Source organism: Anser brachyrhynchus, assembly GCF_964034855.1.
Source record: "Anser brachyrhynchus genome assembly, chromosome: 3".
NCBI classification, from domain to species: Eukaryota; Metazoa; Chordata; class Aves; order Anseriformes; family Anatidae; genus Anser; species Anser brachyrhynchus.
Window position 1 is genome coordinate 120,292,603 of NC_137696.1, and position 21,589 is coordinate 120,314,191.

The 21,589-nt window shown below is 44.5% G+C and overlaps 1 protein-coding gene across 4 annotated transcripts in view; it reads left to right on the forward strand.

Moving 5' to 3' along the window:
• The first annotated feature begins 14 nt into the window (after window positions 1–14).
• RCAN2 (regulator of calcineurin 2) overlaps window positions 15–21,589 on the forward strand; it is an 87,775-nt gene continuing 66,200 nt past the window's right edge. Inside the window, exons 1-4 of one of the 4 annotated variants that reach the window (XM_080587411.1) lie at window positions 28–158; window positions 4,980–5,119; window positions 6,343–6,531; window positions 7,563–7,789. In XM_080587411.1, coding sequence (XP_080443537.1) covers window positions 7,565–7,789 — 225 coding nt within the window. In that variant the 5' untranslated portion in view covers window positions 28–158; window positions 4,980–5,119; window positions 6,343–6,531; window positions 7,563–7,564. Of the gene's footprint in view, window positions 159–4,979; window positions 5,120–6,342; window positions 6,532–7,337; window positions 7,411–7,562; window positions 7,790–21,589 lie in introns of all 4 variants that reach the window. The other 3 variants (XM_080587410.1, XM_080587412.1, XM_080587409.1) reach the window with 3 other exon arrangements.

Below are 21,589 nucleotides of genomic sequence, written 5' to 3' on the forward strand. Positions count from 1 at the left end.
GTTGCCGATTGGCTGGCGGCCTCCCCTGGCCGCCCGCCTTCTCCTCCACCTTCGCCTCAGCGGCGCGGGGCGGCCGCGGGCAGCAGCAGCAGGAGGAGAAGAGGAGGAGGAGAAGGGAGGAAGGGCGGCGGCCGAGGCCGAGCCAGCCTCAGCAGCAGGTAAGGACAGGGCAGGGCAGGGCCGCTGCTGAGCCTTGAGGGGTTATGTAAGCGCCCTGCCCTCAGGGGGGGCTCTGAGGGGACCCCCCGTCTCCACAGGGGTCCTGCCCCCGAAATGGCGGCGGGGCTGGGGGGTCGCCTGGAAGCGCCCTGACCCCATCTTGTGGGCTGCTAGGCAGAGAGGAGCAGCCCCTCGGGGCTATCCCCGCCTCAGGGCTCTGCCGCCGCCCTAAAAAGGGTCGTGGCACTGCGGTGTGTGGGGTTTGTCCCCTCAGGGGACGGGGTGAGGGGAGGCGGTGCGGCCGGAGGAGCCCCGCAGGTGGGGATGGAGCCGTCGTGTCCCCGCCTGGGAGCCGCTGAGGTGGGTTTTGGGGTGAGATTTGGGGTGTGTGTGCTGCTTGGCTCCCGGTCACCCTCTGGGAGATGAAAACTTTTCCATGGAAAGGCAGAGCTACTGCTGGGACCCTGCTTTGCTGGGACCCGTTATTGCAGCACTGAGTGTCCGTCGTGGGCAGGTGGAGGTGTGAGCTGTGGGGATATAAAACCATCACGAAGCCTGCTGGCACCTCACAAGAAAGCAGTGGATCCTCCTGCAGGTTGTCAGCTTCGGGAGCTGCCAACTCTTCGTAGCAGGAGCCGTACAGAGGAGTCCTGTTTGTAAACTTCTGAGAGGGAGTTTTGGGCTGTGTGAGCTGGTTTCTGACCTATTCCAAACCTTATAGCACGTAGGCACACTCGGGGGCTTTGCTCATCAGTGAAGATCTCTGTCACTGCGCTGTGACCTTAACGCTTTTTGGTTACATGTCACTTACGTGCACCAGCAGGAAATCCATTTAAAGAAACTGAGATTTTATTCCAAGCTATGCCAAAACATTTTTTAGATATTTAAAATGATTTTATAGCTCAAGTGGCTTTCCTCTGGCTGTTCTGGAGAGCACTGCCTGTCAGAATTGCACGTTTCCTCGTGCTGACTGCTTACGAGCTGAAGCGAGCGGCGGCTCCCATCCCGCAGGGCAGCGCCCCGTGGAAGCGATCGCCCACCCTTCGTCACGCCGTGGCTGTCCTCACAGGGTCTGCTGTCTCCTATCGGCTGGCTCTTGAGAGTTAAACACCGTGAACAGCTCCAGTCGCGTGCAGTTCTGACATGTGTGGGTTCTTCCTTTTTCCTCACGGCAGGGCAAGTTGGTTTGGGTAAGGAGTGGGGTATATCAGTGGGGTTTGTGGTAGGAGCTGAGAGCTGTCTAAGTGACCTCTGTGTGAGGTGCCAGGGCTGGCTGAAGGCCAGTGCCGCTGTAATGCCATGTGCCCTTTTTAAAGCTGGCTCACTTTTAATACAGTAGCTTGAGGGGCGAGTAAAGGTGATCAGAAAGCTTATTCTTTGGGGTTTGGGTGGATTTTTGTTATTTGAATACATTAACGGTGCCGTGGAAGCTCTTATGTCCGATTAATCCTGGCCTAACTTCTTGACCTTAAATCACAAAATCATCTCTCCTGATGTCATCTCAGGTGTCATCTTCCCATTGTGGTACGGGGCTGGGGTCTTGACTTAGTAGGGCTGAGCACCAGTGTCTGCTGGCTTGTTCCCCCATGGCTGGGGATACGGGTTGCTTGGCAAGCCAGCACCTGCTGAGCTCCTTTACTACTCATATGCCCTGGCGTGGGAGGCACACGGGAGCCTTTTGAGCCACATGCAGGTCTTGAACAGCTTGAGCTGGCCAGCCCTGCTTTAGATGAATAAAAGTGAATAGCCCCTTTGGATGCTAAAAGCCTCCAAAAATAGTTACAAAGGCTCAGCTAAATTTAATACAGCTCTAATGTCAATGGAAAGGATTAGAACATTTGGGATTTGTAACAGTTAGCATAAAAAAAAATCCTCTTCCTCATAACTCTGCCCCTTCCGTAACAGGAATAGTGGAGATGGGCACTATTTTTGTGTGGTGCTGTCCAAAAGGGAGCTAAAATGTGCCAGTAATTTGTGTGGCTGTGAGGGGAACAGTCAGTGCCCAGGTGGGGGATGCAGGGGAGAAGCTTCAGGGAAGGGTGGCTGCAGTCTGTTGCTTTGTGAACTGCAGCAGTTCATTAGTGCTGTCTCACAAGGTCCCAGTCTGCTCTCTAATTAAGTAACATGTCTCCATTTCAGTCCACGGGAGCGTTCCATAGTGAAGAATTAGCAGCATATGAAAATAATGCTAACCTCCAGTGTTCATCTTACAGAATGGAATGAAATTTCAGTAGGCTATTGCCATCTGAACTTCCCACTACACTCATGTCTTCTGTGTGGGTCCAGTTGGCTTCAGCAGGCACTGTATCCTTAAGCTAACAGTAAGGAAACTGGTAACTCCTCTTCCATTAACTCACTGAATACTTGAAGTAAGAAATTTTCCTTGTTTCAGGAAAATCTTACTTGGGCAGCTTTCAATTTATTTTTTTCCCGTGTGTTAGAATTACAGTAAAACTTGCTGACTTTTAGTGGGAGCAGAGGCAGAATCCCTGCACTTGCCCTGGACCCTTCTTCAAAACAAACAAAACCACAAAACAACTGCAACTCGATTGCTTTGTTTTTTTCCAAATTTTCTCGATTCCTGTAGATTACTGTTTGCAGTCAGAACTCAATAATAGCTTTAGTTTATAGTGATTATATTTAAAGCTTCTATTTGTAACATTTTGTTTGCTTTATGCTATTTTTAGTCTTGTTTGTCATGGCAAGCAGTGTTTAATAATAATAATAAAAGTAAAGTTTCCTAGCAATTTGAAGAGATACGTGCCTGTTTCTTGATGTCCCCAAGGGGTTCTTTTAAAAAACTCTTAGGACAGGAAAATGGTCACTGAGGAAACTCATTTCCATAAATAAAGTGGATAAATCTATACACGTGTGGTCAGATTTAAGCAACTGGTCCTTTGAAACACGTTAGGATGTGATGAAAGCTTCAGGTGTGTGATGTTTTGAGCTACTGCAAACGACAAGCTCTTGTACCCCTTGGCCACGGGAGGAGAAATGGGAAATCATTTCTGCCAGCAGGAAGTGAAGCAGCCTGCAGGTGAATTGCACAGAAGTAACAAGGAGACGGCCCACAGGGTCTGGGAGGGGAGTGGCTCACGCAATTTCCCAAAGGTTAACAGAACCAGTTATTGGGGTACTCTTATCCGTGTAGCGTACGGTGACTTCTTGCTTGAAGGTGTAGGGTCAAAACCCGACACAAAATTCAGAAATAAGACTGAGGAACACAGATGACATGCAGGTGAGCTTCATTTGAAGGGGATACGTTCAAGTGCCAAGCTATGCGTATTGGCTAATGGCTACCTGAACTTGGGTTTATTTTGTTTGTGTCCTGGTGTCTGGGTCCTGCTGTGGAATTTACTTATGTGGTCCCAGGTTGAGGTGTTGCTGACCAGATTTCTTATCGTTGTAGGTGCTGGAGGATGCCTTAGCATTGCTGGATTGTTTAGATGGCATTACCATTTCTTTTAAATTCCGTGTGACAACGTCTGGTCTCTTAAGCATTTGAAAAAAATCTTGGAGAGGGAGAAGCAAAACTCCTTACTTTTATAAAGTAAAACAAGAGGGGTTCACCCTTGACCAGATGACTTTCCAGGTTTTTGTGAAAATCTAAAAGGAACCATGAAAAATGGTCCATGGGAAATGTGGCTTACTTCGTCAGAAGCCATGGAAAGGAGCTTTAATATAATGGAAACATGATTCAGTGATTGTACTGTTGTTGCATATAGGATGACACTTAATTGTGTTCATTTTATGTATAGCAATCCAGTTGATGGAGTAAACATGAATTAGAATTAATTATTTTAGGGGATTTGAAATCTAAATTCTTTTGTTCTAAATTGGAATAATTGGAAAGAGTATTTTTGGCAGGGCTTCTGAAGTGGCTGAGCAAACTCAGGGGAAAAAAAAGCCTCAAAGTAACACAACAACAGCAAAACACATGAGTTTTAAGGTTTTTGATAGACATAGTGAAGGCTTTGTAGCTATGACTTGTATTATATACGTCTAAAATTATAAATAATGCCGAAAAGGTAAGAATTCCCACTCATGACTAGCTGAGAATAACTTGTGACGTGGTTATCTATTATGAAGTTAATGCAGAGCTGTGAAAGCTCAGATCATAACTTCGTGAGTGCTTTGAGTAGATTTGTTGCTGCAAAATACAATCCTAACCTCTGCTGTGACCTGCCCATTCCCAAACTTTGGTGGCCTCTTCTATTTTTGTCTCTTTTTTTTTTTTCTTTCCTTTTTTTTTCTTTCAGTTAACTTCCCAGTGGGTTTATTGGAGTTATACAACCAAACGTTTTTTCCTTAGGCAAAGTCAGTAAACGTTGTGTTTTGTATCAGCTGTATGGATGGTGCGGCTGTGCCATGAAGCGGAGCAGAAGATGCTTTCCCCAGCACAGGAGGTGGCGAGGAGCTGTCTCTGTGCAGAGAGCAGCTGGTGCTGGAAGCGGGCAGCCCGAGGTGATGGATTGTGTTGCATCTTTTGGCAGAAGTGCTGGTTTATCCGGTTGGAGACTGAATTTACAGCCCAAGGATTTGAAGTGTGCCAGCAAATGCTGTTGATTGAAGTGTGTTTGTCCTCCCTGATTATCATTGGGCTCAGGCTCATTGGCAGTTTATTTCTTTTGGGTAGCGTTAGCAAGATTTCTTTTTAATCGTGGTGCCATGCTTGATCCTGTGCGGTACGCTCCCTGTTTTTCACACACTTTACTTTGCTGTACGAAGCTACTCCATGCACATACTCCTAATAGTGCAGGACAGCAAATCTGTCTCAAGAACGGACTGAAAAAAGGAGCGAGCTTTCCTTTTGCTTACAGAGCTTCGGCGGAGCAAAACTGCTGTCACGCAGTGTTGGAAGAATATTTGTTAGCTTGTGATCTCAGACGAACTGTGAAGCTATACGTTGGAGAACTGCCTGCTGTGCTGTGTACTTGTTTCCTTGGTACCAGCTCAGATGGTAAGGAACCTGAATGCTGCTGTAACTCCAACTTCCCTGTTGTAACTCCAAATTCTCCTCTGTTTAGCTGCTCGCTAAACAAGTTGTAGCTTTGCGCAGTTCCTAACTTTATAATACGACTCTCCCAGGGAAAAAAAAAAAAAAAAAGCTCTTCAGTGAAGAAGCCTGGAGACTTTTCAGACTTCTGGCCATGTATTAAGATCCCTTACTTGTCTGCAAGCCCTAATAGATTTGTTATGCACTGGGGATTGGGAACAGGATGCATACAATTTGTTGGCAGCCATAAAGTGATCTTTAACGTTACTGTTACACCTTGCAGTGAAACTGAAGATTATTCATTAGACTAAAAGTTAGATCTGGAGAAAACAGCTAGTGTGCCTATGGAGAACAAGCCAACAGCATCTGTTGCTCTACGTTGGCTCAAAGCCCCGTTCAGCCACCAGGTTCCTGTTTTGTCACATCTTAGGAGATTCTTGTGGACCCTAAACTTCACTCCTCCCAGTTGTTTCATCTCTTCCTCATTGCTAGAACGCCTGTTGGGTGTTAATTCATATGGGGACTTCCTACGGCCCCCAAGTATCAGCTCGCATCCTCTTTATCCTCCTGAGTCTGTTGTGTAAGGTTGCTGTTGAAGCATCCCTCTGCTAAGTGGACTCTTCCAGCTTAATGCTTGTGTCCGGGGGAAGAAGGGGCTTGCCCAGTGTGACTGTAAAATACCCCGTAGCTCCACTGACTGCAAGTAATTTGCCTGTTGGGAATTAAAGACTTCATGCTCATTAGGAAGTCTGCTTTACCACGTAAGTTGTATTTGGTAACATACGGAGCTCGAGGCTTATTTTGTAAACCTAAAAGCAATGAATGTAATCTTGGTGCGAGCTAGGCGTGATGGCAAACAGGCATAGAGGTAACTGTTTGGAGTAAATGACCTATTAATATTTCTTGCTAGAGTTGGGAAGTGTTCTGAACCTAAGTTTTTTTCCCAAATATTGGCTGCTTTGAGGGTTTCTTTATAGCACTTCCTTGGGTGTGCTCACACTGAAGTGTACAGTCAGGCTGTGCTGGTGTTGGGCTGAGCTGGCAAAAATACCGGTGAGGATTTGAGAGCTGAAAACCTGTCCTCGGGGTGACACAGGACCAGTGGGAATTAAGCCGAGGCTTTTGTAGTGCCTCTGCTTCCTTACAGCGCTGCATCCTTGTCTTGTTTTGCTGTGCCCTATTAACAGGTATGTGACTGTACCTCTGGACAAGGGCCTGGCCTGGCCTTGTGGGTTGGACTATTGAGATCAAGTCTAAAGAAGCCCCAAGGCTTGACTTTTGGGACAGCAGCTGTGCAAACTGTAGTTGAACCAATACTTACAACTATTACTAGAGAGCAGCAAGCGTGCAATAGCACAAGGGCAAGTCTGAAGCAGGTGAGCGTGCTGTATTTATATAACTCTAACCTCTTACGTTACGAGGAGAGAACAAAGCCACTGATTGCATGTTGTTACTGCAAGAAACATCAGTAGGAGGATGTTAAGTATTCCTCTGCATTGCTTCTAGTCGGCTTATGGGAGCTCTAGGGAGGCTACAGGCTGGAGCTCGTTTAGTACACCTGTACTAGGGGCTGGGCCGGTCACTGTAAATACCTGAATTTACACTTACGAACATACTGATGATTAATTGGACATTTCCATGCTCCAATTTGATTCCTGTACCAACAGCAGGGATGCTGCTTGATGTATGAGCCTGTTACTTCTCTGTCCTGAAGTGTCTTTTAGAATGATTTTTCTAATTCAGATGGATGTGGGGGTAAAGTCTCCAAAGATAGCAGGATTTTCCTTAAAAGTGATGAGAATTATCGCTTGGGTCCACTTTTCACTCGCTTCGTTGTTTGCTTCCTAATGTCATTAGCAATTTTTCTGTTCCCATTTTAATGGGGATGGAAAAACAGGGTGCATTCTGTCCTCGAACTGCACCCAGAAATGGGCTTTTTTCTCTGTAATGTGTCTTAGTTGTGCTGGTTTTCTTGATGTTTTAGGTGCTAATGCTGCTTTTCAACAGGGTAATCTTTATTCCTTTGAGCTGAAGCTTGGTGTCATTTTCAAAATGTGTTCTTCTCATCCAGTGCATTACACTCTTTATCTAAGCTGCCTGTGAGCTCAGCAGCACCAGCCTGCCTTCCCAGGAACACACGGGACTTTCTTAAACCCAAATCCAACACAGTGTTTTCTTACAGGGACTGAAGTCGTGCCTCCTTTCTGGATGTGTTCAGCGGCTTGTGCTGATACTGTTAGGCCTTTGCCATGCTAGTAAGTGAGATGACAGCCAAGTCCCTCTCTGAGCCTTGGTGAAAGTGGAATATACTTCCTACAACTTAAGCCCCGAACTAAGAATTTCTATATTTGTGTACATACTATTTTAAAGTGTAACATAACCTTGTCTCTCTTCTCCATGCTGCTAGGGATGAGGGGAGACTCGTACTTCTTTGGCATGAGAGGCCTCGGCCACTATGGCTGCATCCCGGAGGATGGAGGACACTTCTTGCTCTACTCTATCAACGGCGACAACGACTTAAAGAGGTGCTTTACAGAAGAAGATTTCCACGAAATACTTGACTTCAACGATCTCCCGAATTCTCTCTTTGCTTGTAATGTTCACCAGTCGGTGTTTGAAAGCGAGGACAGTAAGGTACCGTGCCAGTTTCCGTACTTTCGGTAGAAAAGAAACATACGACTTGTGTGATGTTTGTGTTGGTTGCAGTTTCAAGGGAACAGAAATGAGATAATCTGTCATGTGCAAAGAAACTGGATTGCATATGAGTTTGTTTTTTTTTTCAGGTGGGCAACAATGCTCTACTATGATCTTTGTTGATTTCAAGAGCCTAAAAGCCCTTTTGCCAACTACAGGGAACAAAAATGTTTTTCTCCCGTTCAGGTTTGCAGAATACTGAAATGTGGGTGCGTGTCTCCATAGCAACTGTAGTCGCAGTCATGATGGAGGTGGCAAAGTTAAACACATGAAAGCAGGTTCCTCTTGCTTGCTTGTCGCATACCGCTGCAACGGGAGGCTGCCTTACCTGTGTTTTCTCAAAGGTTTCAAGTTTTATCTTGCCTGAAAGACCAAAAATGAGTGCTAGTGGAACAAAGAAAAGAGGAACTGCATGAGAATATTTTCCAACTCTGCAATTAGCCTAAAAGAGAATGGCTGAAGCAATATATGCTTCTTGAATAAAAAAACAAAAACAAAACAAAAAAAACCACCACGTTCTGCAGGATGCCTTTTAGGTCATGTTTCTAAGCTTGGAATTCTTCCTGATAGAGATGTCAGGAATATCAAACTGGCATTATTGTCTGATGAAGTCAGGGTTGATAATTAGGGGCACATCTGAAGCTACTTAACTTTTTTGTCCAGAATATTTAATTTGGACACAAGCAGGTGGCAGTGAGGATGAGTTTTGGCTGGAACTGGCTGATAAAACTACAGATTTGCTGGGATGGATGCAAAGCCAGGAAGGACGAGAGGCCTTTCTAATAGCAAGAAATTACCACATGAAAGGAAAACAGAACAGGACTTCTAGGGAGGCAGGCTTTCTGTTAGAGATGCTGGAAGTGCTATTTGTTGAGGCTAGGCAAGTGCCATTGTTTGCAGTGTTTTGGTTTCTTTTTTTAGATGCTTTTGTATTCCATAGTGATGTCTTGTGTATGTTTGAGTAACGCAGATGAAAAGGGAGTAAAAGTTGAGATACAATCATTTTGTGTAGTGCTGTGGTACTTACACATTTTTTAAAAGTCCTACACTCTAAACTGCAGTGTTGGAAAACAGGACATCCGTTTATTCTGTTGCAGTCCTCTTGCTCATAAGCACCATACATTTATGTTGTGCCATTTTGTGGAATTTAACAAACCAGTAAACATTTTCCACTTTAGTAAAGTTCATTATGCTTATTTTAGAGGTTTGGGAATGTCTTCCTAGGTATTTCTGACTTTAAAAGGCTCTGAAAGTACAGTTTCAAAGGAAGACGACACAAAAGCCTGCCTAGAACTAGAGAATCTCTCTTGCCCCTGCAGAGATTCTGTCCCCACGCGCTTCTGAGCTTTCCCTCTTTTTGAGGGCTGCATTCTGGTGGTGGCTTAGTTAGAAAATGGGATGGGAGATTATGTAAGTACGTGGGATGGCAATCCCCGTGGACTTGCAGGACTTAAGGATTTGTCTTAAGGACAGCAGCTGGGTTGTGGAGGTGTCCCCTGTTCTGTGTCCGTAAACTGTCCGTCGGTGACGTGGATCGAACGGCTCTGTTTGCAGGTAAGTAGTTACTCTGCTAAGTCTATATTTAGATGGGATTACCTCAGGTTTCTCATTAAATACAAGGACCTGGGGAGCTGATTATGACTTTTATTATTCCTGTAGAACACATACGTTCCCAGTTGATTTGTACTCATAATCCTTTCTATTATTAACTGTTGCTACAGGATAAGGGCACGCATGATTTCAATAGGAAATATTGTCAAGTTACGAAGTTAAACATTTAAAAATCTCAAACAATCACAATTAATAAATACTGCTAACGATTTATATCATTAATTATATATTGATCCAACTAATACACAGTAGTACACTAACTCTTACTGCTGTAGTTTGCTCTTTTAAAAGAACGTACTACAGTAATTATTAAATCTGCTGGAGATTTTTTTTTACCCACTTTGCAGAAAGTGAAGTTTTTGCAGTATCTTTGACTTTATGTACTTGGAGGAAAAAAGATATTTGAATGGTTCAGCAGCTGCAAGTTAGCTTGAAGAGAAACTTGTTGGTATGAATGGCTATTTTGATTTGGCGCGCAAACTTGCTGCACAAACACAGCTTAAATATATAAGCTTCTGAGCAGCAATAGTCATGTAAAGGATTCACACTGACAGCTTTAACACTGTGTTACCTGGAGTGTTACAGAAGCTGAGCTGTCAAATTGAAGCTTTTAACACACAAATAACCAAGCAAGAGGCTTGCTAAAGTGTTTCAAAGTGAGTGCCTTAAATATTTTTGTTTTAATTTGAAGGCATTTGACTACTCTGTATCACATCCAGGGTGAATTCCAGTTTGTGCTTGGGACAGCCTTGAGGGAACTTGGCTGCATGTACACCTGCGCTGTGGATAAGCTGATTTGCTTCATCTGCCCTTAGCATGCCTTGTATCAGGTGCACCCTTTCAGCAATGCCACAGGGTTGTAAGGCGCTTGTTAGGAAGCCTCCTGTCCTGCCTGTGCACGGGGATGCTGGCGTCTTCTTCCTCTGACCATGAGGAGTTCTCCCAGCAGTGTCAGGCCAGGCTCGAGTCTTCTCCTGGTTGGCACCCTCAGTTCTCTGCCTGAACAGAGGGACTCTTTCAGACCTGTATTCTTGGCAAAAAATCTCAACTAGGGTTCAGGGAGTGCCTTGGACAGCTGGGTTGGTGATACGGGTATTTGAGGGTTTACACGGGGTGGCGTAGCAGCTTCAGTGCACTAACAGCTCCCTATGACTGAAGGAAGGCTGTTATTTTTTTTATTTATCCCCATAAACAGCTTTCTTCTTCTTAAAGTCAAATTGTATGTTCTTCACAATGTGATTAGAAAATGCTGTGCTTTTTAGGTAGGTTTTAAGGCAAAACAAAGGCCTGAAGAATTAAATTAACGGGGCTTTTGCAAAGCTGGGATCAAATTTGTCTGTGTCCCCGTCATTGTCTTGTATTCTTTATTTGTTTTGGCATATAACCAGTTAGTGGAAGCGGTGGGTTTTGTTTATTTTGGAGCTTACAGCACTGCTCTGCTCGGGTCACAGAAGTCTTATTTTGAAAGAAATTAAAAATAAAATTACTCCTAAATCCTGGGATTTGTCGCATGTCTCCAGGGGGAAAAACTGGTGGGACTCGTTATGTTAGCAAGGTATGGCAAAATTGAGACTGTTATTTTTGGCTGACAGAGGGACTGCAGCGAGGTGCTGCTGCTTTTATCTTTCCAGATAACCCAGTCGTGAAGAGCCAAAGGGCACGGCTCTGCTCCTGAGGGTGGAAATGCGTTCATTTAACTGTTAATTGCAACGTGCAGCCCCCGGGCTTTCCAGATAATAACAAAAGCACAGCGAAGAAAGTGTTAAACGTACATCACTGTGTTGTAAAACCGTCCTTTTGTAACTCCTATACTGTGACTGTAACCTCCTCCAGGCTGAAACCGGTAAGCACGCTGTCAAAGTGAGGCATCTTTGGCTCTGTAAGATGCTGCAATGCCCTGGGAGATGCTTACTCAGATATGTCACTATTAGAATATGCTTACATGAGGGACAGATGCGTTTCCTTGGGTTGTTTAGAGGCTGCAGGCTCTTCTTTTCTCACTGTTTTGGTTCAAGCTGGAAGCAGCACCTTACTAAAGCCAAGAGTTACTCGGATAAAGAATGATTAATCAGTTTCCAAGCAACTTAGTTATGGTGGAGCTGCCTAGGAAATGAGAGCCAAAGTCCGTAAGTGCTTTGTCTTGCCAGTTTAATTAAAATCAATAAGAGGGATCATTACTATTATTATTTTTCTCCATTAAAAAAAAAAAAACATGGCCAAATGTGCCCAATTCTGGGCTCCCCACTGTGAAAGAGACGCGGACTTATCATGGGGAGCACAGCAAAGGGCAGGTAAGATTTGCAGCACCTCTCCCACGGGGAGATGCTGACAGCTGGGACTCTGCTGGAGCAGAGGAGGCTCCGGGGGAGCTCCCCCATGGCCGTCAGTACCCGCAGGGAGGTGCGGAGAGGCCGGAGCCGGGCTCTGCTCGGCGGTGCCCAGGGCCGGGCCCAGAGGCCCCGGGCCCAGCCCGGAGCCCCGGCGGCTCCCCCTGCCCCTCAGGCAGCACTGCTGGGCCGGGCGGGTGCCGGAGCCCTGGCACAGGCTGCCCCGAGAGGGGCCGGGGGCTGCTCCTTGGAGAGCTCCCCGAGCCCAGGGACGTGGGGCTGGGCCCCCCAGCCATGCTGCGATTCTGTGCGTTGAAGCGATGAGCTGTCATGCCTTTATTCTCCTGATGGGATGGGTTGGTGTGTTAATGCACGGCTGGGGAGTGAAGGTGATAAAAATGTGTTTCCTGAACTGTGAGCTTAGTTTGACTTTTCTACTCCCTTTCCCCCCACTCCACTAAGTCAATGAAAACAGTAGTCCTACTTTAATGGAAGGACTTTATAATAAAAACAGCTACTGTTTTCATGAGGGATTCTTTCCTGTTACAGCTTTACTGACATCTATTGGATGACTTCCTGATTTTCCTACAGCAGCCTGCATTAGACTCCCTTTGATTTTGCTTTAGCTTATTGAGCTCGGGCCTTGCGGAGGATTTAAGGTTATCTCAAGTGCGTGCCGGAAAACCTATCCGAGGATGATGCTTTACAAGGGCTCTGGCTTGGGGAGCTACGTTCCTCTGTTCTTGCATTCAGCTTTCTCAACCAAGCAGGTCTTCGTGCTCCTACGGCTGTGTTTACAGCGCAGTAAAAGGCGTTGGACAGCTCAGTGGCCTGCTGTGTTGTCTTTAACTTTTATGTGTTACTCCTGGAACAGAAACTTCCTCCTGATGCTTTCTGACTCTGGAGCATGCAGTGAAACGGGTCCGCCTGTTCAGTGCTCCTTCTAAACAAAGTGGAGCCGGCGTGTCTGCTGCCATGCATGAGATGTTTCTTTGGTTCCCTTTTCCTACAGGCTAATTTGGGATGATGCTGTCGGAGGCAGGCTTTGTTTCTGCAGGGGGAGACTTTCTCCTCTGGCCTTTGCTTTAAAAATCTAGATTGTGAAGTCTGAACCTCTTTGGCCATATTACATCACTGAAGCCTCTAGGTGTTGAGTCATCATTGTATTTGGAGGGTGGCACGCTTCTTTTTATTCTAATATTAGTATTCAAGCCTGGCCCCAGTGGAAAGTCACCCTAGCAAGATGAAGTCACCGCTCCAAGGCTGGAATGGAATGCAGCCTTCGTTCTGCCTTCCTGGTACACTTGCTGTTGCTTTGTTTTACTTTCAGTTTTTCTACCTTTTAAGGTGGCTGTCTGCTGATACAATAACGTTATCAGAAGGTGCCACTTGATGCAGGCTGGAGCTTGTGCTGTGGTATCTCTACTTCGTTTTGTTCTGCTATGGACAGGGGATGAGTGTTACTCCCTATCATTCTGTATAAAAGACAAAACCCTTAAATATACACTGTACGTGCATCCAGTAATAATAAAAATAAACACAGCTTGCACCGAAAGGCTGCAGGAGCAGTGTCCTTCGTGACTCACAGCTGCCCTCTAGGAGTCATGTCTTCCCCTCTTCTCTGGCAAGTGGTTTACAGACATCTAAGAGCAATTTTTGTGTGTTTTTTTTTTTTTTCTGGTATGATCACAGAAGCAGTGATTGGCAGGTCTGTCTTGGAGCTGGCTCTGGTCTGACATGGGGCAGCTGCTGGGCTCTGCTCACGGAGACCCCCTTCCTGCAGCCCCTCGCTACCAGGCCCTTGCCACCCAAACCCAGTGCATTAAAACATTGTCCCTCGTTCTGCCTGTGGGAGGTATGCAGAATAAAACAACTCATTTCCAATGGCATTTGTCATTTACTGTGTAATTCATCTAATTCATCTCAAATCCTTCCTCTGTGATCCATAATTGCGCATTACAGTATTTCAACTAAAAAGATTTACAAGCTTTTTTGTTCTGCAGCTGAGGTCCCGTCCAATTTATATGCTGGAGTGGCAGTCTTTAATCATTCAGCCCCGCGATAAAAGTGCTTTCCTCAGTGTGACTGAATCGGTGTTCATCGTTCGTAAATCTTCCTCAGTTAACTTTTTGGGGTGCAGCTGCTGGACCTTTTAGTCAGTTGTGGTGACTGACAGAACGGGATGCTGGCGTAACAGCTCCTGGGTGCACCTCTTGTTTCTGTGTCTTACTCACAGCTCGGTAGTGAGTACTGTCGAGGAGCTCAGCGTGAAGGTGGACGTACTCCGCAGTATGAACCGTCTGAACAGGACTGCTGCTAAGATCCCAAAACTGGCTGGTACCCCCTAGGACCACAGAACCACAGCAAGAGCAAGGTGCTGAGGTTTTACTGGAGACAGGGCAACAGGGAGGTTGGCATTTGGGGATCTAAGACATGTTCGTTCTAATTCGGGCAAAGAAAATGAATTAATTGCTCTGATCAGAGTGCCTTGCTTATTCAGTATTTTTACATGTATTTATAAGGATGTTATTCAAAACTGCTCTTGTTGCTGTTAAGAGCTGCATTTTGAGTGAGTTGTCTTACATATTTATACGTGTATATAGGGTCTGACACCAGTCTTTGAAGTGATCTGCAGAATTTCTAATGGAACTCTAAGGAGTCATTAGCCTGGTCTGGTTTGGGCATTCCTTCCTCTCCCTTCCCTCTCAGGTGGGTCTGCCTCGTGCAGGCTTCAGCGTTTCTATTTTTCTGGAGCACTGCATCAGCTTCCTGATTTGGTAGCCTTCAAAGAAGCATAAAGGGCATACTGAGACTGCGTGGGTACAGCAGCATGGCCAGGCTCAATCTGGGCATGTCGCTGTTCTTCTCATGGCAGCAGAAGGTATATTTGGCCAAAATTATCCCGTTGACATCCAGGAATTAGCAAGCTCCATATATTCCTCAATTCGACAAATGTTTAATTCCTACTCCCAGAAATGTTCTTTTAAAAATAAATGAATAAAATATAAGCAGTGAATATTTCATATAAGCCGTGAGTATTTCTGGGCCCGAAATGCCTGTAACGTGGATGCTGTCTAACAATTCAGCTCGTGCTTGGGGTTGTTTTCCCATCTGTGCTCAGGGTGCCTGGGAGCACAAATGCCCTTGCTTCAATGGGAGAACGTGCCTGGCACGAGCCCAACTGGGCTAAAGGTGGGAGACCCTATTTGCTGCTGTTGAAATCTGGAGCAGTGCTTCAAAGCATCTAGCTATACTGGTTGTTTGTAAATCACTAAAATAAACTGATTAATGTTCTTTCCAGAGCCCATAATACGGTGGTTGCTGTCTGCTTTTTAAATTTGGAAACTTACTTTTCTCCTTAAAAGCAGCTATGGAAAAATTCTTCTAGGATCAGCTTTTTGTGGTCATGCTCTACCCTGCAGCCTAGAGGGTTATCTCAAGAAACCAGGGGGGTGGGAAATCTTTCATGGGAAAGGACCATTCAGGGGACTTTTAAAAAAAAAAAAAATTATTATTTTCTTATCCATTCCTCTAAAATATTCAGAATTTTAAGTAATGAGACATGTTCAGGTAGCCGTTGGTAAATTCATGCTAAGGGTTAGGAGGACCTGCTCTTGTGTCATGAGAAAACATGGATAGTGAGAGCCACAGGGAGCTGCAAGGTCTCATCTGTAAGGCAGTAATTCTTTACAATTATTCCCATTCTTTACAATTCCATTCTTTACAATTATTCCCATTTTAACTACTCCTTTCACTCACACAATGGACGCTGTAGGATAAACCGTGGGTAGGTCTGATCCAGATATCCCTAAACACCGAACAAATGTAGATTAAGATTCCACTTTGCAGTTGTCTGTCTCCTCTAATAGGTTGAACTAAATTCCTGCACTCAGATGCCTTTTGATCTCTGAGGAAGCCGAGGTCTGGCCTGGAGCACTGAGGCCAGTGTGCCTTTCTCTTAACCTGCTACCAGCACTGGCCAGGATGGGAGTTCAGCCAAGGACATTGGCTGACAGAGAAGGTTTTCTTGTAGGTTTTATATTCCTTCTGATTATCCCATGCAAAAACGTGTGAGACTTTGTGCGTACATGGAATGCAGTCTTTTTTCCTGAGGATTGTAGCAGGATGTGTTGCTTTCTGGGATGATGAGCAAGAGAAGCTAGCAGCAATCTCTCCATGTGATTTTGTTGTTTCATATTTACCAAGTTTGAGAGGGTTTGATATATTATAACCGGTGCTATTCTTGACCTGCTTTACTCCTGCTTTTTTCCCTTTTCCCTCAGCTGGCATTCCGAGGTGCAGCATTTTTTTTTATAAAGCCAGGAAGATGGATGCCAGGCTGCACTAGTTGTAGTAAAACAGCAGTAATTTCCACAGGAACTTCCTTATACCTAATTGAAACTTATGTCGGCACAGTGTGTGGTAAAGAACCGAGTCAACCTTTCTGGTATCTACTGATGCAAGAGCTGCATCTTTCAAGGAAAAAGCTGCCTTGCTGTAGTTCATAGTAAACTCCTTCGTTTGTTCCACTAAGCGGGTCTTAACCACTGACACCTGCTAATAATAAAAAACAATTTTGCCCCTCTCCCTCTAGCAAACTGTCATTTTGAAGTCAACGAAAACCTGTTTTTCTAGCTGATAGTAATCAAAAAGTGCAGTAAAGCCACCCTAATGTGGTTAGGGCAGCAGCTGTTCCTTATTTTAATGCCATCAGAGGGTCTAATCCATCCACAAGTTCAGATATCAGTTTTCTGGCCCAAGGAAAAGGCTTCTAAATGAAGGTCAGCCTTTATTACCAATGCATGAAGGCATTGCATTCAAAGAAGCTACGTTCTGGCTTAATCACATTCAAAATAGTAAATTTACAATTGTAATTACCGGTTACTTAAGGGAATTTCTCAAATGTTTCATACAAAATAAATGTTAAGGACACTGCACCAGAGGTTGTTTAATAAATCAAATAATGCTTAATAGAGGTTGAAAAAAAATGCCTGAAAGGGAACGTAGTCTTGAAAAGTCAGAGAGATCCTAGAAGGTGAATTTGGGTAACGCAAGGTGCAAAAGAGAGCCAGCAGCTTTCAGACTGCAGCCTTGCTTAAGACAAATTTCACAATAGATCTGAGCAGAGAAGTGAGAGATCGAATTCCGAGTTGAATCAAGGTGAAAGGAATTATCAGTTACTTCTGCGCATTTCAAAACACGTCTTCTGTGCCAGATCACTTCGTATTTCTTTCAGGTTGCTGGAAGTTAGAGCGTTCGCTGCCTTAGTGCGGGGATTTCTCTGTGGCTGTTCTCAGATCAGATCCTCAGGCAGTGTGAACTGTAACAGATCCGCTGATAAGCTGCACCGTTCTGTCAGCTGAGGATTTTGTTCCATTTCTCAATTTCCTGTGCGGTATGAGTGCATGAATGGTGTTAAAAATGAAGTATCTTGCACTTTTTTTTTATTGTCTTGCTTTAACGTGATTACTTTTAACGACGTAGGTTCTCTCGCTATAATTTGATTGTGTTTTATAGACACTTTACCCTGCTTGGATTACGTGACTTCTGTAGTGGGCTTTGAAACTTAATACGGAAGCAGAGGAGTTGCAAATATGGTAGCTGCAATGTGTACGTCTCCGAGGGATAAGAGAAACCTTTTCCATGCAACAGAGACTAATGAGCTGGAAGTTTAGATGACAGTAGGATGGAAAAAAGAAATTATGATATCCCTGGCAATAGAGTAATGAAGGCATCTATTACATAGCAGCAGGGTGGATTCGACTCGGGGTATGTGTTGGTTTTTAATTGACTTTGCAATTAGCCTAAAAAGCATAAAGAGATTGTCAGACCGCTTCACGCGGTCATTTAGAAATGTTGCATTTAATGTTCTTGTAACGAGTATTATGGAGAAGTCTGATAGTTTCTCCTGCATTTTGAGCGGCTTTCGAGGGAAGAACAAAACCAATAAACCTCAGAAGATGCTGAGGAAGTGAGGTGCCTGCCCCTTTCTGAATGGGAGATGGCCCTGTTTTTAAGGCATTTAATTTGGGAACAGAGTTTTGTGTGCCATGGGGCTGACTTCTAAAAGCCGTGGTAAGCGTCAAGCAGTCCATGTCCTTTCTGTCTTCATTCTTCATGACTCTTCAAAATGCTGTTAGTGTGTGCCTGTAGTATCCCTGACTGAACTGCAGTCAGTTTGCTCAGAGGCTCAGCAGCTACCTGTTCCCTTCACATCGACTCTGGTGGTATTTCACGTGGTTCAAACAGTGTTAGGTCGTGCCGTAGGGCTATCTGCATCAGCCTTCTGCCGGTTTGGAAACTAATGTTATTTTTGTTTGGTTTTCCAGTTCGTGGGACTTCATACAGAAACTGAGAGCCTTGACGTAGTGCAGGCACTAGTTGTGAGGCTAGCTCCTGTGCCATTTTGAATGCACTTAATGTACTCCAGCAAGTGCTGCTTTCTTTTGGCACTAGCTGTTTTCACTTTCTTGCCTTTACAAAGCTTTCAGGTGCATTCTCCTAAGAACTTGTGTTTAACAAGCAAAGAGAAAATTTGGACCGCATAGTGATATATGCTTGTGTAAGTAACTTCCAGACCCGTTCTGTTCATACCTGCTAGTGATGCAGTTCCTCCAAATAAATGTGAGCGGCTGCTTCTCACTGTCTGACTTAAAGGCTTCGGTCATGGACAGTTCCAAATTCCTTTAATGTCTGCTGCTGACGACAGAAACAGCGGAAATATATCACGGAGCAGCGTTCTGCTGTCCTCCTTCCTGTCTCCTGTAAATCCCCTTATCTCTTACAAATCTTCCTTGTTACTACAGCCAGTTCGCTTCAGGTATTGCTCAAACGTAGTGCCTGCTCTAGCTGCTGCGTGTGCCGTGATGTAGCTGCTTCTGATACAAGCACTCTAGTTGCTCCTACTTGTTATTTTCATTACTGATAGTCTTAATCTATCACTCTTGCAGTTTGATAACTGATTTTTTTTTTCTGACCCCTTGCTCTTTTATGACTTAAATATAACCAATGTGCCAAGCCCTGCGTATGTATTCAAGTTGAGAAGTTTTTGTGGAGGTAGCTGCCACTGAAGCACAGTTCAGATGATCTGTTCAAAACCCTATTGCACTATAGTCTGCCTGTTCCAAACAGAACGATCTGATTGACGTGCAGTGGCAATGAAAGCAACCGTTTAAAATAGCTTGTGCAAACTGTTTGTTTGCCTTGGATGTATCTAATTCAGGTCTGAGAATCAAATCCTTATCTGGTGTTTGTGGGAATTTTAAGCCAGAGATTCCTTACCAGTACCTTTAGTGAATGTAGTACAAAATAAGATGAGATTTTTCTGCGAAACTTCCATTCCCAGAATAATCCTGTACGTTCCAGCCCATTCCTTCTCCCCTAGCAGAAACTTGCACGGATCTGCACGTGGAATGAGAAGCATTCCTCCATGAAAAACAGAGCACAGCTACTTTCTGGCAGTGTATCTGACAGGGAGTGCGGGCTGAATGCAGACATCAGCAGACACTGGAACCTCAGAATTCCTCATAAGCTGAAAGTCATGTGAGGAGAGTGACTGTTGTAGGATTTCCTGCTTCTTGTATGTACTGCAAATATGCAATAGAGAGTTTCTGGGTAGGCTGATCTCCTTGAAGTATTTGGTAGCTACCTTACTTTTCCTTCTACTCTATTAACAGTTATTGCCCTCCCTACTTTACTTTGCTTTTGAAGGACCTTCAGCTATCCTTTATCTGCTTTCTTGTAGCATATAGACTGCTGTTAACACCAAGCCTCTAAAACATGGGTTGCTTTGGTATCTGACACTGATTTTTTTTTTTTTTTAGGAAAAACTTCAAATTCTGGTTAATTCTGTGATTGTGTGATTCTGTAATACCTTTTTTTTTTTTGAGCTCTGTGGTGCACCTGAATCTCATTTATGTTGTTTTCTTTTTGCAGTCACATCTTTGGCATGTGGGATAAGGTTAGGGGAGAGAAGATTTGAATGTAGGATTCTCACACAGATCCACTGTGTCTAAAAAAACAATTAAACCCCACCAATATCATGTAATTCAGGATGAAAATCATGAATGCGAAAAGCACTGTTCCACTTCTTCCTTCTGATCTCCACTTGCAGCAATTCACCTTGATAGCGAAGGTAATCTACACAGTTATCAATTAAGTTTATTCAGACGGTATAAAGGAAAATCCTGGCTGGGGCAACAGAAAACCCCGCTCTGCCTGTGAACGCTTAGCCGTGTGAGAGCTGAGGGACATCCGCAGAGGTGTGCTCTGGCCTGATGGAGCGCCAGGGGTGCCATCTGCTGTCTCCTGCTTGTACCGCATGGCTCTTCAGCTCTGCGAAGGAGGGAGGATAAAGATAACACACACTGGTTTAAGGCATACAGGTTTAAATACCCTGCCACTTGAGCATCAAATGCAAAATATATTTTAATCCCTGCTGGTTTTGTGCAATACAAACAGCAGTGTTCACCCTAAATACAGTTGAGTTTCCTTTCAGCCTTTGAAAATAACTTTACAGAGTAATTTTTATCATCATCAGGGCTTTTTTGCAGTGTTTTGCTCCTGTTTAATGCAGATTCAAATTTTGCAGTGCATTGTGGCTCGTTATCTGAGCTCAGCTTCCAGCCGTGCACCTTTTTTATCTTGCTTATCAACTTTTTCACATATTTCTGAACTGTTTCCTTACTCCACTTGCTAGATTTCATCTGTAATTTCCTGTATATAGCTAGGAAGTGAAACAATGAAATTATTTATTGTGCTTGCTTGTAAACCTGGTAAAACAGATTCTGTTTTACTAGGGAAAAATACCAGCAGTGCTGCAAGGTAGGGCTGTGTAAATAGTTGGCTATATCTGATTTAGTAATAAAATTGAGAGAAGGGGCAAACTTGACAAGTACAATTTAACTAGACACTAGAGTAGTTTATGGCATATTCATTAGATCAGTTCTAAAGGGGAAAATCTGTTTTGTCTTCCTTGTCATAGTTTTCTTCAGAGTTTAAATTGATGTATTACTTTGGGTCGCTCAAGTGAATGTCAGTAAGTCTCTACCAAGAAGAAATTTGATCCTAATAAGCATGAAAGTGCAATATCTAATGCTGTAGTCCTAGGCTGTGTTGCTGCTGTAAATCAAATAACGTTCTGGCACAGCTTCCAGCGCTGTAATGTGAGATAATCTTTTCAACTGAATTGTTAAAATGGTCCATGACGTGCTTTTGGCTGAGGACAAATAGTACTGTCCCTTACAACTTCCAGGGATGGCCTGGGAGTCTGCAGAGGCCCAGGGATCATTCTCCATAGCTGTTTCAGAAGGTAAGAGTAAACTTTCTTTGAAATTATTTAGATGTCAGTTAATAGGGTAGGGTTCAGTTACTGAGATCAGCCTCACTTTGTGCTTATTGGTCCAGGAGCTCCATTTGAGGTCAGGATGGGGCCTTCATTCCTGGCCTGAACAATGATGTGGGTTCTTATATGCCTCAAGTCCTGTCCTCAGACCTGTGTTGTAGTCTTGGACTTACATTGCAGCCTTTCCTGTCCTCTCTCTGGCCCCGTCTTCTGCTGCTCCTGACTCCCTGGGTAGATCCATGCCTTTTTCCGTTGCTTGCTGAGGTGGATGCTGTACCTAGCACCCTGCCTGTCCTGTTTGGATGCTGCAGGATCGGACCCTGGTCCCTGAGGGCACTGCGTGTGCTGCAGTCACCCCCTGCTTCCAGCTCATCCTCCTCCAGGGGCACCTCTTCTCTTGCTGCTCCCTGACGGTTGGCCTCAGGAATTGGGAATGAGCCTTGGCACCACTTAATTTGC